Source organism: Phalacrocorax aristotelis, chromosome 12 (genome assembly GCF_949628215.1).
Source record: "Phalacrocorax aristotelis chromosome 12, bGulAri2.1, whole genome shotgun sequence".
NCBI lineage: Eukaryota > Metazoa > Chordata > Aves > Suliformes > Phalacrocoracidae > Phalacrocorax > Phalacrocorax aristotelis.
Window position 1 is genome coordinate 23453805 of NC_134287.1, and position 15470 is coordinate 23469274.

A 15470-nucleotide genomic window follows, 5' to 3' on the forward strand; every position below is an offset into this window, starting at 1 on the left:
TTCCACAGAGTTCCCGAATGTTTCCGCAAGGGCCGTTCTCACAAACGCTTTCCAAAGCTAGGATGGGTTTGGCTGTGTACTCTGCAGTTAGTGGCCGTGATATTGAGAGAGTTTCTAGGAGTTCACAAAGGACGTTTTCCCTAGTCTGCCTGTAGGATATTGTGTGCCGGTCTAATTATTTGATTTTAGGAGTGCTAAAGCAAAGCCGTTTAGTTAATAATGTACAGGGGAAACAGAAGAATAATCGGCAATCTGGTTTAACATTCTTGTGCATTTCTAAGCTACTTGGCCAAGCTAAAAATTACTGTTTCTCATGACTGTCCAATCTGACTTTTCACTTTGATGATTTCTGCCATTTTAGTTACGGGGTGTGTGTGTATATATATATATAGTCGTGCCTATTTACAATGCTTAAACTCCTCTGCAAAGTAAAATGTTTATAAATTTGCATAGAGCCACCAGCTGTGACTCTGTGGTGTTCCTTCGTGGCCAAGGGTATTATGCTCAATCGTGAGTATACTTAACGGGAGTAGGTAGGCGACTCAGGCTGATGAAGCCCGTTCTGTTTTGGCAGCTCCTGGCTTCACTAGTAGGGCAGAAAGCCACCTGGCTGGTCAGTCCAGAGAATTTCACATGCGGGCCCTGTGACCACCTGAGGTCAGTGGGTTGCGCTGGTCCTCCTGAACCTTCAGAAACTTCTGGTACTACTGAGCACAGGGTGATGTTGATACGGTTGTAGACCCAAGGTTTGGTGGGTTGGCCTAACAAATCAAAAAGTTTCTGGTGTGAGCCAAACTGTGAGCTACCCATTCATCACTCTGCGAGTAGGCTTTTCCAAGACTACTTGGAAAAGCAAGCAGAGGAGACTGTGGCTGCTGCCTTCATTCTGGTAAGACATTGCCCATACAGCAGAGCATATACCATCTCCTGTTTGTTTCCTGATGTTGTAGTACTATGGTTCGGGTTCAGAGTAACTAGCAAGAGCTTGTTGCGCTGTGTCTGAGCCTTAACATCCAAAATGAGGTTGCTCTGAATGCTGGAGAAGAAAGTCAACAGATCCATCCGTTCAGGGGGTAACTGTGGCACTGTCTGGGGTGGGGTGGGGGAGCAGTTGCGAAATGTCCGTCCTCCCTGACTGTTCGGTAACGTCAATTTCGGTGACCCTCAGTGTGTATTATTTTTCGGGTTTCTACTCTAGGACTGTTGTAAAGAGAGCTTAAGTATTTGCAGCTTGGCTGGTTCACTGTTCTGCAGTGACTGACATAGATGTAGCAGGAACCGAGAAAGCCAGGTACAGCACGTAACAGAGCTTCTGAGGCTGCACTTTACTAAAGGCACCCGCTTACAGATGGCATAGAATTTGTGCAAACAGCAGAAGTAATTGATTTCAATAATCCTCAAAGTGGAACAAATAATAGTTTTCTTTCTCTACGTTTGACATTTTTAAAAGTTGAACAGGTTTGGGGTGGTTTATAATTTGCAGTGTGTTTCTGTATGGTATGTACTACTGCTACTATTGGTGCCACTACTTCTTTTTCCAAAGAATATTAAAATTGTAAATAAGAAAATAAAGCAAAGTTCTAGACTTTGAATTGATGTAATTTAACTTTATTGTTAAACTGTCATTTTATGAGAAATAAATTGAATTAACATAATCTCCTCAACAACAGGGCCTAGGCATTAGGCCCTGAAAGAAAGTGGTTTTTTTAACTTACATTTCATTGTGTTAGAGCAGTGAATTATAACTGCACTCCATCATTTTTACAAGTTAACATTTATGTACATAAACCTGATTAAGTCTATAACAATGCGGAAGATAGCGATAGCCGTAATTTCCATTCCATTACAGTTGTGCTTCTTTTCAGTGGTGTGTTCAGAATTACACAGTGAAAGCTATCTTAATGTTAGTGGTATCAGTTCCTGAAACTGTACTGTGTTACTTAATCACTATCTGAGATTCTTTGTGCACAGTGAGTTGACACTTAGTGCTACAAGTGTTGGCTATCAAACCAAAATTTTCCTGCATAATTCTTCAAAATTAGTTTTCAAAAATGAGATTAAAACTAAGAAGTCAAGCAGTGAACAAATCAGGGTGCTCAGAAAGTAAGTTGTAGCTTGAGCACAGGTGGCAATACTATTTTTGATAGAATTATGGCGTCTAAATAAAACGGGTTTTAGAGCACCTTCATCATTCTTCGTTTAGTAATTGAATGTTACATAGAGAATCTTCAGAATTCACAATCCTGTCACTTAGATTTAAATTTTCACCTGTCTTTAAAATAATTTGTGCCCGATGCAGATACGTCACTATTTCAAAACACTTTCTTTGATTTAGCCTTACGCTTCCCTCTCAGCTGTGGCAAGGGGAATTACAAGGAGAGTAAAGGTGGTCCAGCACTGAAACAGAGGCTTCAGAAGGGGAGGCAGTCTCCAACCCTTCCAACCCTGATTTTTTAATCATCTGGGCAACGCCCTGGGCAGCCCAGCTGTCAGCCCTGCTTTGGATGGGGGCTGGACTGGAGACCCCAAGGGTCTCTTCCAGCCTACGTGATTCTGCTACCCTAGATTATATGAAAAAGAAAAGCCCCCTTAAAAACAGTATTTAGATGTTACAGGTAGGCTGAACTGGCCACGCGTTACTGACGTAGCCCAAAATTTCCCATTCCAGGATCCCTTTTTCACTTGCTTTTAAATTTTTCAGGCTCGAGGCATTTGGAGTGATATTTTCCAGGTGCTTTTTGAGGCTTATTTTTTTTTCTTCTGAAGACCATATAAGGAGCTGAAATAAAGCTGTATCCTTACACTGAGTTCTTAGAGAGTAATATTATAAAACAAAGTGTTATCTTTATATATGTCAGGTTTTGTCCCAATCACTGAAGAAAGAGGTGGGCCAGCTGGGAAGAATTCAGAAAGAGTAGGAGAGGGGAGAGTGACCCAAGTCTAGAGAACATGACTTCAGTGCACTCTGTTAACAGTTTCTAGTGAAATAGAGTAATCGTATTTAACTAGGTTTTGTAACTGAGAACTCATCCAGCTGTTTGTACTTTCCGTTTTTTGTCATATAGAGATACGTATCAAACTTAAATTACTTAAATTTGATATAATATTTATGTAGTAAGTTGTAAGACCTTTTTCTAAGGTCAGCTTTCAAAATAAATAAGCAGGTAAGAGCTCAACTGTAGTGTCCTTCTGCTCAGAAGTCCTTTGCTTCATAATTGATCACACCGATATCAGTAGGATAAAAACTGCCTGTGTGTAATATAAGACTGTGTTAAGAATATAAGATGCTTATGTGTAAGAGGAAATTCGGCGATACAGAACAGTACTGGGAGACACCTCCTCATCCGCGCAGTATGTACAATCCCTTCACAAGTTGACGTGAAGCAAGGGTGCCGCAGCTGAGCCCCATGTTCTAATCCCATCCCAAGCCCCTGTTTTTGATCAGCCTTGCTGTAACTTAGTTTTATCAAGGAGAATTCTGAAAACAACTTTCTTCCATCTGTGTTTTTCCTTAATGGTGATGCGCCTGAGCCATGCCTATGTGCATGCAAAGAAGCAGGCATGTTTAACATAGGATTTGGTGCCTTTCCACAAAATGTAAAGTTGTGACAGCATGTATTTTTCTTTCTTTGTTTTAATTGCAGGCTTTGTAAGTGAGTTTGGGAAAGTTATTTTCAGGTACAACAATTGAATTTTACCTGTAGCTTGCATATGATTTTAAGACTTTCATCTGGTTTTAGCTCTGAGAGACAAAATACATTTTTCTTTACAAAAAACCTCTCTGTAAACGTATTGCTATTTAAGAATAATCTCCCATTTCTAAAATCCAAAGGCCAGAGTACAGTGAAAGTTTAGCTTGAGGCAGCACCGTTTTCTACTGCTAATGACAGTTTCTTCTGCTAGAAATTAAATATCAGGTGGCAATGTTTTTATCTTGTATCAGGATTTTTTTTTTCTGGCAGCGTGTCCTTGTTGCAGGATAGTTAACCTTGAGTCCTCTACAGGAGTGTCTCCTGCATTTTCTTATTTGCCTCCTCCATGTTATAAAAAAGAAAACCAAAGACCTAATGGAAGCTGACTGGGTCGCAGGGAAGTGTACTCATCAATTAAATGTGTGACAGTGTTTTCTGTTGGATGGACTAATATGTCAAGGAGATGGGCAGGACCTCATGTTTGTGCTTTTGACAAATCAGCAAATGTTTAATCTCTGGATGTGCAGCATCTCATAAATAATGCAGCAGTCACTGAACCAAAACACTGCTCTGCCAGGAGGGTCTCTGTCATTATAGGAGTAAAAGACGAAATGAAACAAAATCATCCCTTTTGTTTAATGCATTGCTTCTTTTATACTTCTCAAGAAGAGTTTATCTAGTGGCAGGCTGCTTCCCCCCCCACCCCCAACGTCTGTTGAGTGCATAAGATGTATTTAAAGGCCCATCAAGTTCTCGTTTAAAATGTATACATTTTTCTACATTCCACTATAAAGTCTGTTTACACTATTTTTTCCTTTCTCACTTGATTTTCCTTTACTCTCTTCGAAGATGTAATTTTCCTCTCATTAACCGGAGGAAAACAGTATATTGTATCACTGTGAAGAAGTAAAAGCAAACAGCAAGCTCACGGTATGTGTAAGTGAAACCTTGGCAAAGCTTCAATGGCACAAATGGAGCCAGGAGGGGCCTGTCTCGGCCTGAGCACCCCGGGTTAGCAGCCTTCCGGTCCGTGGAGGTTCACGGGAGAAGGAGCAGGGCATGAAGAAGAGAATGGAGCAGCAAGGCAAGGAGAATTGTCCCTGTTTAGGAAACTTTGGAAGTTTCAGCATAGGGAAAAATTATGCCAGGCTGAGCAGGAGGATGTGGAAGCCTCTTCTGCAGGGGGTTTTAGGTGCAAGTTACAAAACTGTTTATCAGGCGTGGCCTAAATTGGGAACTTGCAAATCCTCAAAAATGTTCTGGTGGAGGAACAGTCCTTTCCATGGTAATAGGGAAACAGTCTCGGAAACAGTGGAGCTAGAACACCTAGGTCTGGGGTGTGCTGGGTCCTGTGTGGGTGGTGGGTACTGGGCCAGATGAGGGATGGCCAGCTCATCCTGACGTGGTAAGCCGCGCAGCTTTCCTTCGCCGGTCTCCGCAGGGTCTGCGTTGGCAGTCTCTGCTGCTAGTGTGTGACCATGGGCGTTTCACCTGCCATGTTTGAGAACCACCTCTGGGCTAGACAGTCTCTTGCACTTCAGTTCTTCATTTCTTTATTTCACTTGCATAAGACACTGTGATTGCAACAAGCGTTATTTTGGCTCTGCTATGATGTGTGTACCTGGAGCACTGTGCCATTAGTGCCAGATGCAGCTGAGTTCGCTCAGGCCTTCTGTAAACTGGACCCCAGAAGTCTGAGAGCAGGTACTCAGAAAATGAGGGATATATAGTTATTGGGCATGGGAAGCTTGGAGTGGATTTCCTCATACCTCATGGGAACTCTGTGGCAGAGAAAAGGGTCCTAAAATCCACAGTAGGCTGTCTGCCGCTCTCAGCAGCGAGGCAACACACCCTGCGTTGTGGTCAGCCTGAAGATAGATGGCATTTCAGCTTTCGTCCCCACTCCAAAGGACCAAAGTGCTTGTGCCTGTGCAGCTAAGGGGTATGCTTAGCTGGTATCCTGAACAAAGAGGCTTTCTTTAATAATGGACTCAGGATTAAGATCTCGGAAAACTTCAGAAACTAGGAAAGTACTTCAGTATGTGTAAGGAAGAGGTACTAATATTTTGCTGAATATGGGTGGACTTTGGTATGCATTTAAAATTGATTTGCTAAGGTGGGAGTTTATAAGCTTTTCTGAATGCAGTAGAGATTACTTCTATGTTTACATGCTTTACTTGGTCATGGACTAATCATTAAAACTGTCACAGAATTCCGTAGTTGGCTTAGGTCACTGTTCTGAAAAAAAAAAAACAAACAACCAAAACTAAAGAGAACAGTTGCTCAGGACTAGATCAGCAGGAAGAGTTATAAGTCCTATCTAAATCCAAACTATGAACACATAGTATTTTATTTTCAGTAGTAACTCAAATTTTTCATGTATTCATGTTCGCTTCTGCTAATATTTAGAAACACGTCAGTTCTGCCAGTGTCAAGAAACTTAGCATGTATTCAAATGTCTAAGCTCCTCTGCTAGATACTTCTGTATTCTTTCCTTTCGGGTCAGTGCATTGTGAGAAAATACTTGCCTCTGTAGGCTTCACACCAAAGCTAGGAGCAGCTGTTGCTCTTCGAGCGTGGCTAGCAGAGATGGACATACTGCACTGATCTGTCATTATAGTTATTGTCAAAACACAAACAGGTAAAGCTGTACAAGTGTGTGCAAATATTCCCAACCCTCCTGTTAGATTTTAAGTGTTACGCCTGCTCTGGCGCTGGCAAAGTCATTCACTCTGCACAGCTCAGTAGGAAGATGGTAAACCTGTGCCTGGCTCTCAAAAGCTATTGAATCTCTCAACCCTTCTCTTGTTTCTGTACTGCAGTCTCCAAAAACATTTGTTTTGCTCTGAAAGTGAAGCAGAAATTGTTGGGCTTTTATAAAAGAATTGTGGGTATGTGTTCAGTGTTCAGAAGGGCATTTGTCTGTATTACTAATTGCATCCGTCCGTCTGGTATTTCTGAAAGTACACCTGGTAATTGTGTCCTTACCATGTTTTGTCAGCTGTTAAGGATCTTCTTTATAATGGCTTATGAACCTTCAGAGAAGCAACAAAGGAAATTAATATTTTTATAGATCTTAGAACATATAAAAATTAGTAATTTTATTTATTAGTATTTAATTTCATCTGGTTTTTAATTTGAAAGCATGATACTTCTTAGTTAGCCAAAGTAGGCATTTTTATAATTTCTTATTTTGTTGTTTTTTACAGGCTCTAGGAAGTTTTTACTTTCTTCATGAATCTTTGAAAAACATCTACCAGTTTGATTTTAAAGGTAAGCAAAGGAATTAAATGTTGTTCATTGTTAATTGGCTTTATAAATCAAGGCAGCTTTTCTGTCGTCTTTTCTGATAGTGGTGCCTAGCAGCTTTTTCCTTGACGTGCTGACTTTTGTATAATGCATGCACGTTCATTGATGACAGACGTTACTTTTCTTACCTTTTATAGACCTCTTAGAAGAAGTCAATGGACCGGCCACAGGTTGAAAACCGGTGCATTAATCATTCCCATGCAGATGGACCTTTGGATCCATAGAGATCCCTGATGATTTCAAAAGAGCTCTGAATGGCTGCAAGGCTCTCCCTGTAGATCAGATATAGGACCAAGACCTATGTCCAACAGCAGTGGCCATTTTGCAAAGCAGCTGAGGTAGATTTATGGCTTAAATTACTTTGGAGCAGTGCAGGTCAGTAGGAGGGTGTCATTGTTTTTAACCCGCATTGATCCATCAGGTTGGAGGTCTTGCTAAATCTCGGAAGTTTAAGAGTAATGCTAGGCTTGGTACATTAAATATCAGAAATATCATAGAAAATTATTGAATGCTTCCTGAGGTGTATATAGAAAAGATTATCTAAAATTTATGTTATTGCAGTTGAGAACTGTATATTAAATACAAAAATCTGAGCTTCATTTAGCTTACTGAGCTGAATCACATTAATACTACATCTAGCACCCCATTAATTTGAGGCACTGTTGAAATGGTGGTAGCTGTGGAGTGAACTAATTGTCTTAATTATATAGATTCATTATTTTTGTTCTCAGCAGAGGCAGATTCTCTCTGCTGGTGTAACTGAGGAAACAGGGCCTTCCTTCCCTGAAATATTTGAATGGTAGTTCTACATATGTGTCACCATTGCTTTCAATGCTGAAGGAAAATTTTAGCTAGAATATCATAGGCAGTTCAGAGTAGATTTTACTTCTGAGAGACCATCCTGGAAAACTCAATGGTGATGGAGGGGCTTCTAATGAGAGGTCATACCTACTCTTTCTCCCAGACTAGAAGAGTTTTGCAGACACTAATGACAGTATTGTCAGCTGAACTGTGTGCAGGGTGGATTTGGGAGGAGACGGGCATTGCACGTGAAGCTGGCTGTCCAAGGTGTTACCCCAGTCCCTGGACTGAACAGCCTGCTGTTCCACTCTTAGTAACTGTTCATTCATTTTGCCATGTGAATGGCGTGGTGTCTCAGTAATATGTAAACTGTATCTGCACACCTAATTCCTGAGCCCACAATGTCATCACACCAGTGCTGGAGGACGAGCAGTTTCGCTCTGAATTCCACCTAACGTTCCCTCCACTGGTAATAGATGGGAGGTGTCCTGCTCTAGCGGCATCTGGCAGAGTGAAATGACAGCTCTTTTAGGAAAAGAGGAGCTTTCTGGATTTATTAATTGTTGATTGACAGCTTATTAGCTACTGTATGGCTTTTAAAAGAAAATGTAAGAATTAAAACAAATTAAAAGATGGAAGGAAAAATCATAGGGGAAAATAATCTATGTAAAAGAAATAAGCAGATGCTTGACCCAGAAAATAAACACTTTAAATGTTCAGTGCTTTGTTTTGCTCGGCAAAACCTTAGCAGAGCCAGATGGGGTGTCAGCCATGCACATAAAGATGTGTTTGGCCCAGTCATCACTTGGAAAGAAAAAACTCTTAATAAAAATCCAAGGAAGGCAGGTTCTACACTGAATCGGTGTTGTAAGTCAACTGCTGTTCTCTTAATGTAGAGCAGAATCAGTCTCCCAGTGTAGTGTTTGTAAAATATGACCCTGAAGGCTCCCATCTTTCAGGGGAAATGTAAAACTTGCCTCTTCTCTCATGACTATTGACATTTTCACAGTGTATTAAGCTCTTAAATCAGAGGAAAAATCCAAATGGATACAAACGTTTTCTGCACAAAAATCATTATGAAATTCTGGTTCTACTCAAAAGCATGCAAAAAATAGATGTTTGTATACAATTCAATATTCCTGTAACATCATTGTGTCTTTTGAAAATTCACTGCACAGTTGGATGTGACTGAATACAGTCTTCGGGGAAAAAAAAGATTGTCTCTGTTTTTCAGTTCTCAGGAAGACATATTTGCATTTTAAAATGAGAACAATTTTCTCCTACATCCTCAAATATTATTTGCTACAGCCTGGAAAGCGTTGGACTGTTTTTACAGTGGTCAGAGGCCCAAAGGCTTGCTTACAATTTAAACTGTTGACAATCTATGCATTCTAAAGAGCCACTGTCCAACAGAGGGGTTTACTGACGGGGGTATGGGGCCAGCTTCAGGCTAACACTTCAGTTTACGGAAAGAATCTCATTCTCTCTGGTGTGAAATCAGAAATAGGGTAGAAATATTTTTACTTGGCGATACATGAGAAGGCATGCTTCTTTCCTCCTGCATTTGCTTCTCCGCAGTCATGTAAATGAATCGCTAGTTCGTATTTAGCATTGATGTTAACGTGAGTGGATGGTAAAGTGCCTCCTTTCTGCCAAGTGCTACCTTTTATTTAGGTTCTCACAGCAGAAGCCTTACGGCTCTGCCAAACATTTCCTGTATCCTGAATGACACCGGGATCTTTTTGCTGACACTGTTAAACTTACTGAAAGAGGCACATCCATCCATGATCTACTTAGAATGATGCCACATTAGTTTATCAGGATATTTGTTTAGTCTTCCTATGGGAGCCAGATCTCAAAGTGATTGGCACATAAAGAATTATACTTTTTTTTCCCGAAGGTATATCACTACATTACAGTAAATGCTTCCTCAGATTATATAAAATACTTTATCTAGACAACTTAAAGTGACAAGTTTTTGTATTGCTTGGTAATTTCACCAGATATCCACTAGAACTGGACAGTTCAGGGCTCTTGATAGTAGTTGTTTTGGAGATTTTCTCTTGTGCATTCCTAATCAAAACTCAATCCAGTTGGGTAGTTCCAGCTTAACAGTAGCTGTAAGATAGCTGCCCAGATCCATGTGTCACAGGAGTTTGGTAAGTTAAGTCAGGTTCTTGCCTTCAGGCATGCTGATATATTGCCCTGATCAGGAGGGAGACTGAGTACCAAGTGGATCAAGAAGCAGAACCTCTTGTTCATGAGCTGTATAGATCCATAGATCGATCGATTGTTACGGCTGAAAAGTCTGTGCTATTTCTGTCTATAATGTAACCGTTCATTAAAGACTTTGGAAAGCGATGTGCTTTACCACTAAGTCTCTTTTACAAACACAGCACCCATGCCAGCCTTAAATTCACGTGTCAGCCTTGTGTGCTGATAGCCAGAAATGGGTAATCTGAAAGAGGTGGGTGGCTACAGCGTCACAGAGCAGCCGATACGGCGTTTGAATGGAGGGAGTCCAGTTCGTCTTCTGCACATCCCCAGAGCAAGATTTTTACTTTCTTGGTTTGAAATGCTCTGATCAGGAGCACTGATGCAGAAGGCCTAGTATCAGTGAAGGCCATTCAAAAATAAGGCCGTTTTTGCACTCTAATGGTTTTCAAGTGACTATACGAACAATTCAGAGTTGACTGAGCCGCATGTATAAGCACAGGACATTTCAGGAGGAAATAAGGAAAAAAAATAAAACGCCTTTTTGTCCTGAGATTTTATTTTCATTTTTTAATCATTTTCAGTCACTTCCCTGATTAAGGAACACCTGACTGAAACTTGGGAAATTATGTTACTGGCCTTCTTGATTGGCGGAGGCTGGCATGTAGGTAGTGGGGATGTTGGCAGAGTTGAAAATCGCTTGCAGCCGTGGATGCAGGGATGCAGGGATGGCTGTGCTGCATCAGACCACTCTTCTGCCTGGTGCAGTAACTCTTGCTAAATGCGGCAGAGATCCAGAGGAAATCCTGCGATGGGCAGCTATGAGGCAGTTGCACCTCAGGACTCCGTTCGGGTTAGGCCTTGAAGCTTCACAGTGGTCCTCTCTAAGGCTCCTTCATGCGTGCACGATTTCTGTTGTAGTTCTAGGTATTTAAATAGTGAGGAATATAAAGGCTTTTTCAGGATCTTGCTCAAGTCTGACAGCAAAATAGTGCGTTAAGTAGAAAATGAACTTCCTCTTTTTATCAGGTTTCGCATTGCTGTTTCTGAATTTCATTGACTGTCCTCATTTCTCTTTTAGGACATAAGAGAGAAGTTTCTAATTCACTTCTTCTACACCACCCAGTAGACCACTTGGTTTTGGTGCAGTGTATCTTTGCTACTCCCACGTCCCTGCGGGAGAACGTTCAGTCTGTTCATATAAGAACTTTTTTCCCATTTCTTGTTTTTGTCTCGGGGCATTATAGTATTTGAATGACTTCAGTGGATGACTTGAGGATGTCACCTTTCTTTGCAGAGACAGCTGTTAGTTAAAAACAAGCCTACCTCAGTTCAGTTCCACAGAAGGAATGGGCTGCTCAGCTGGTGATCAACTCATCTTTCTTTAGGAGTTCCACCAGCATCACTGGGTCATTTCTAGAGTGACAAGAATCAGCCCCCTCCACTGACACAGCTAGCCCAGCAGACAATTTAAGAGTGGCCAAACACTGAGTTGATGATCATTGTCGATATTGTTGATTTAAAGCAAAAGGCAAAAAGCTGAGATGATCTAAATGAATGACCATGTACTCGTTTGATGGGTAAAAGATGTAATTAATAATGTGTTACAGGTCTGCATCAGCTGATGCTTAGGTAGGTAGACTTGAAATCTGAGAAAAAGAGTCGCTAGATAAAACATACAGATAATCACTACTCATAAGTAACATTTTTCCCCTTAATGTGTTTTGTATTACTTAATTTTTCTGTTAATTATCCAGCATAGTTTGCTGGATGCTGGCTGAGGACACAAACGGGCATCTCCTGGAAGAACCATGCCAGAAAGTTTGAGTGCAAGGGTGTACAGAGACGTGGTTCATAATTAGAGCTCCAACGCCTTACAGTGCTCTGAATAGTAAAAATAACAGTACCCATAACTGTACAGCTTGAAGATGTCTGACATAAACAAGTATGTTTATACACAGTTTAGCGGTCTCTGGTTTTTGCCCCAGAACAGCTCGATGCTTGCGTATTTTTGCTAAGACCCTACCACCTATTTTGGGGGATGCCACTGCTTTGCCGACAAGTGCTGTAAGTTGCTTAGAATGTTAAAGATATGTATGTTAATTTTGTTTTATATCTCTTCCTAGCTAAGAAGTATAAAAAGGTTACTGGGAAAGAAATCTACTCGGACACTTTAGAAAGCACGCCCATGCTGGAAAAAGAGAAGTTTCCACAGGATTATTTCCCTGAGGTATGTACAATCCCATGGAGCATTCCCAGACATTAGGTTTGTTTCTGATTTGCCCTGATTACTTGAGTAGCTACTCTCAGTAATGTAAATAAGGTCAGAATCAAGTCTTGGTTTTTTATTTGTTTGTCTGTCTGATTCTTGTCACCTATGATATATGTTTTAAGTCATTGCGTGGATTTACCAAATTCAAATGGAGTTCTTTGTATGGTAGGAAATCCTTGTGAAGGATGGAGACAGTGATGGAAAGACTTGTTTGTGCATTTAAAACCAAAGGAATAGCACACAGCGCCAATTGCAAGTCTGTTTCAGGGAGGCTGACTCCTTGGCAGGGTGAGACCGACTTTGAATGGATTCCATTTGTATTCAGCGGCAGCAGCTCTGTAATCGTGGTGCAGTGGTACAGGTTTCCGCTCAGTACAGCTAGGTACTACTACATGGAGGCAAGAAGTGGCGTCTTATCGGTGCAAGAATACACGTAACTTGAAAACATATTGCTGTTTTCCTCTGACGCTGCCCTCATACTTCGTTTGCTGTTCTCTAAAGAACTGCGGAGTGCTGCACGTTGGAAGCGAAGGTCTTGTCAAACCCAGAAGCACAAGCACAGCTGAGGGATTTCTTCCACTGCACCTGCAAGTGCAACTGCACATGCAAGTGCAGGCTTTGCCTGCAGTTCTCTTCTTTGGTGTTTGCTTTTATTTGCTCATTTTTAATTTCTCAAGAACATCTAGAACATGGGTGTTTAATGGTTAGCGTTTACTACAAACCAAGGGAATAAATTTGTCTATTTCCTATAACATTTGTGGATCAAACAGGCATGTTACTACTTTAACATAAGGAAGAACGAAATAAACTTTAAAAATTAATTTAGAATTTGTAAATATACACAGAGATATTTATATAGTGCATGTGTGCTTGGAAGAGCATTGCATAAATAATTGCGGGGTTGATGGGATGTAGGTTATTCTTTTTCTTGACTTTGATACTAAATTATTTATTTTTATATTCCGTGTCTCTGTACTGGAAGGGAAACTGCCTTTGACGTAATTTTACTAGCTTTTACCTCCTGGGAATAAACAAATACTTCTTTGAAGTTAAATGTTATATCATTTTGAAGGAACTTCAAGCCATTACTCAGATATTTATTTTTCTCCTCTATCAGCAATAAACTGTAGCAGTGTGGGTGATTGACAACCTGAGTAGGAAATGAACAGTGCTGTTGAATGATTTGATTGTAATGCTGAGAGCACTGAAAGCAGTGTGTGAGCGCTGTTATCACGCGTAACAGCAAGAGGCCAAATTATGGATTGTTCATTGATACCCAGGAAGAATTATTTCCATCGTTATTTCACTGCTGTTGTTTCATCATGAGACTGGGAAATTTGTAACGTGTACAGCATCGTTTTTTACCACCTCTTACGTGAACAATTCTTCACAGTCTCTTGGAGAAATGGTTGAGCCTGGTGGTGTTCCCACGCTGTTTTGTGGACCAGAGATGGTGTTCGCGTCTTGTGTGCGCCCAGGGATCGGTTGTTCCCATGTTTGTATTTGGAGCAATAGCTTATCTGTTCAGTACACCCTGCAGCGCTGCTTCAGGTGCAGGACTGTTAGGTCCAGAACCCCAGAAGCACCTAAATACCTTTTGAGGATCTGACGCCTTCCTACGGTTCCCATTTGTTACATTACCTTAGATGACTTTTCTAAGGAGAAAGCGCCGTGTTCTGGTGTTGTCAGGGATACTACTTACATGCAGGAGGAACAAATAGGAAGAGAGAAAATCCACAAACATTCGCAATTAAGCTGTGAACCCTGAAGTGCCCTGAAGGACCTTGAGAGTTTAGCTCTGTTCCGCATGCAGCACAAGTCCTTGTAGTAGTGTTGTGGCAAGACTCGTAGAGGGGGCTGCGGGATTCACCCGTTTTATTTCAGAGCTTCGCACAGGGATACGGCTTTCCAGGACTACAATAATGCAGATAGGAGCAGCATCCGTATTTACAGTTCTGTAACTTTCCATGCTCTCTTGGCGTGCAACCTAGCATAAACCAGGCCAGCATATTTTTCATGTGACTTGAAAAGTTAGAAAATAATTGTGATGCTTTTTACATATTATTTTGTTTTTCATTTTGGACTGAAGATCGAAGAGTCTCTGAAGCACACATGAGTACAGCAACATTAAAAAACCAACAGTGACATAGTTTTGGTTCTCATATACATGTTTTCATTTTTAAAGCTAAAATTAGTCATTATCACCTATTTTCTTCCTAGAATCAGTCTCATCGTTGGTAATAACGATGCTAATTAAAATACCACATAGTAATGCGCATTTTGAAAATTTGAGTTGACACAGGAGAAAGCATGAGCAGCATATCTGTCCAAATATTACATTTACATGCTCTTGTGTGTTTTAGCCAGACTTCTCATATCACATTTACAATGTTTTGTGTGAGAAATGGTTTAAGACTGATTTCTTTTCTTTTTATTACTGCTGCTTAAGGATGATCTAAAAGTAATTACAATGATTGAGGCATAATGCAATTCAAAATAATTACAGCCCACTGCATATAAAACTAACAAAACTTTCTGTCTTGATTTATGGGTCCTCTTGGCTAGGCATAAGACTCAAATGATGCCTCTGGGAGCAACACTCCAGATAATGTTAGGCCATTTAAAAAAAAAGCAGATTTGTGTAGTCTATCAGGCCTGAGTAATTTTTTTTTTTCCCATAGTGAGAAATTGGTTGTTATCATAGATCACAGATACTGCTCAAAGCTCTTATGAAAGATGAATTAATTTCACTAATGCTTTAATGCAAACCTTTCATGGAGAAGGCTGTATGGTGATAACCTTACTGCGGTCTCTCCTTTCTCAATGATGATTTATGTTGTCTTTTAGTAGATGAAACTGCCTGTATTCACAATCCATCTGCTGGCTAAAGGAATCCTATTAACAGAGGATCTGGGAAGAGACTTAATACTGTAAGGTGAAAGATGTGGTATCCCCTTTCTGGGACATGCAGTAGGAATTTTTTTTTCCTATTCTAAAATGCAGGTACCTCTCTGAGAACATACAGATGATCTATATCATCTCTACCTGGTTTTATGATGGCTTACAGATGGTGGATCAGCTAGTGACTCTTAAGAAATAAAGATTGTTGCTTTGAAATCTGCAATAATAAACAATTTTCTCTTTCCTCCTTCCCAAGCTATAGTTCTTTAAATTCCGTTTCC

At 40.5% G+C, this 15470-nt stretch overlaps 1 protein-coding gene across 3 annotated transcripts in view; it reads left to right on the forward strand.

Moving 5' to 3' along the window:
- INPP5A (inositol polyphosphate-5-phosphatase A) overlaps positions 1-15470 on the forward strand; it is a 254812-nt gene that overhangs the window by 129547 nt on the left and 109795 nt on the right. For all 3 annotated transcript variants that reach the window (XM_075107881.1, XM_075107879.1, XM_075107882.1), the window contains 2 exons: positions 6902-6965; positions 12143-12246. In XM_075107881.1, the coding sequence (XP_074963982.1) occupies positions 6902-6965; positions 12143-12246 (168 nt within the window). The remainder of the gene's footprint in view (positions 1-6901; positions 6966-12142; positions 12247-15470) is intronic.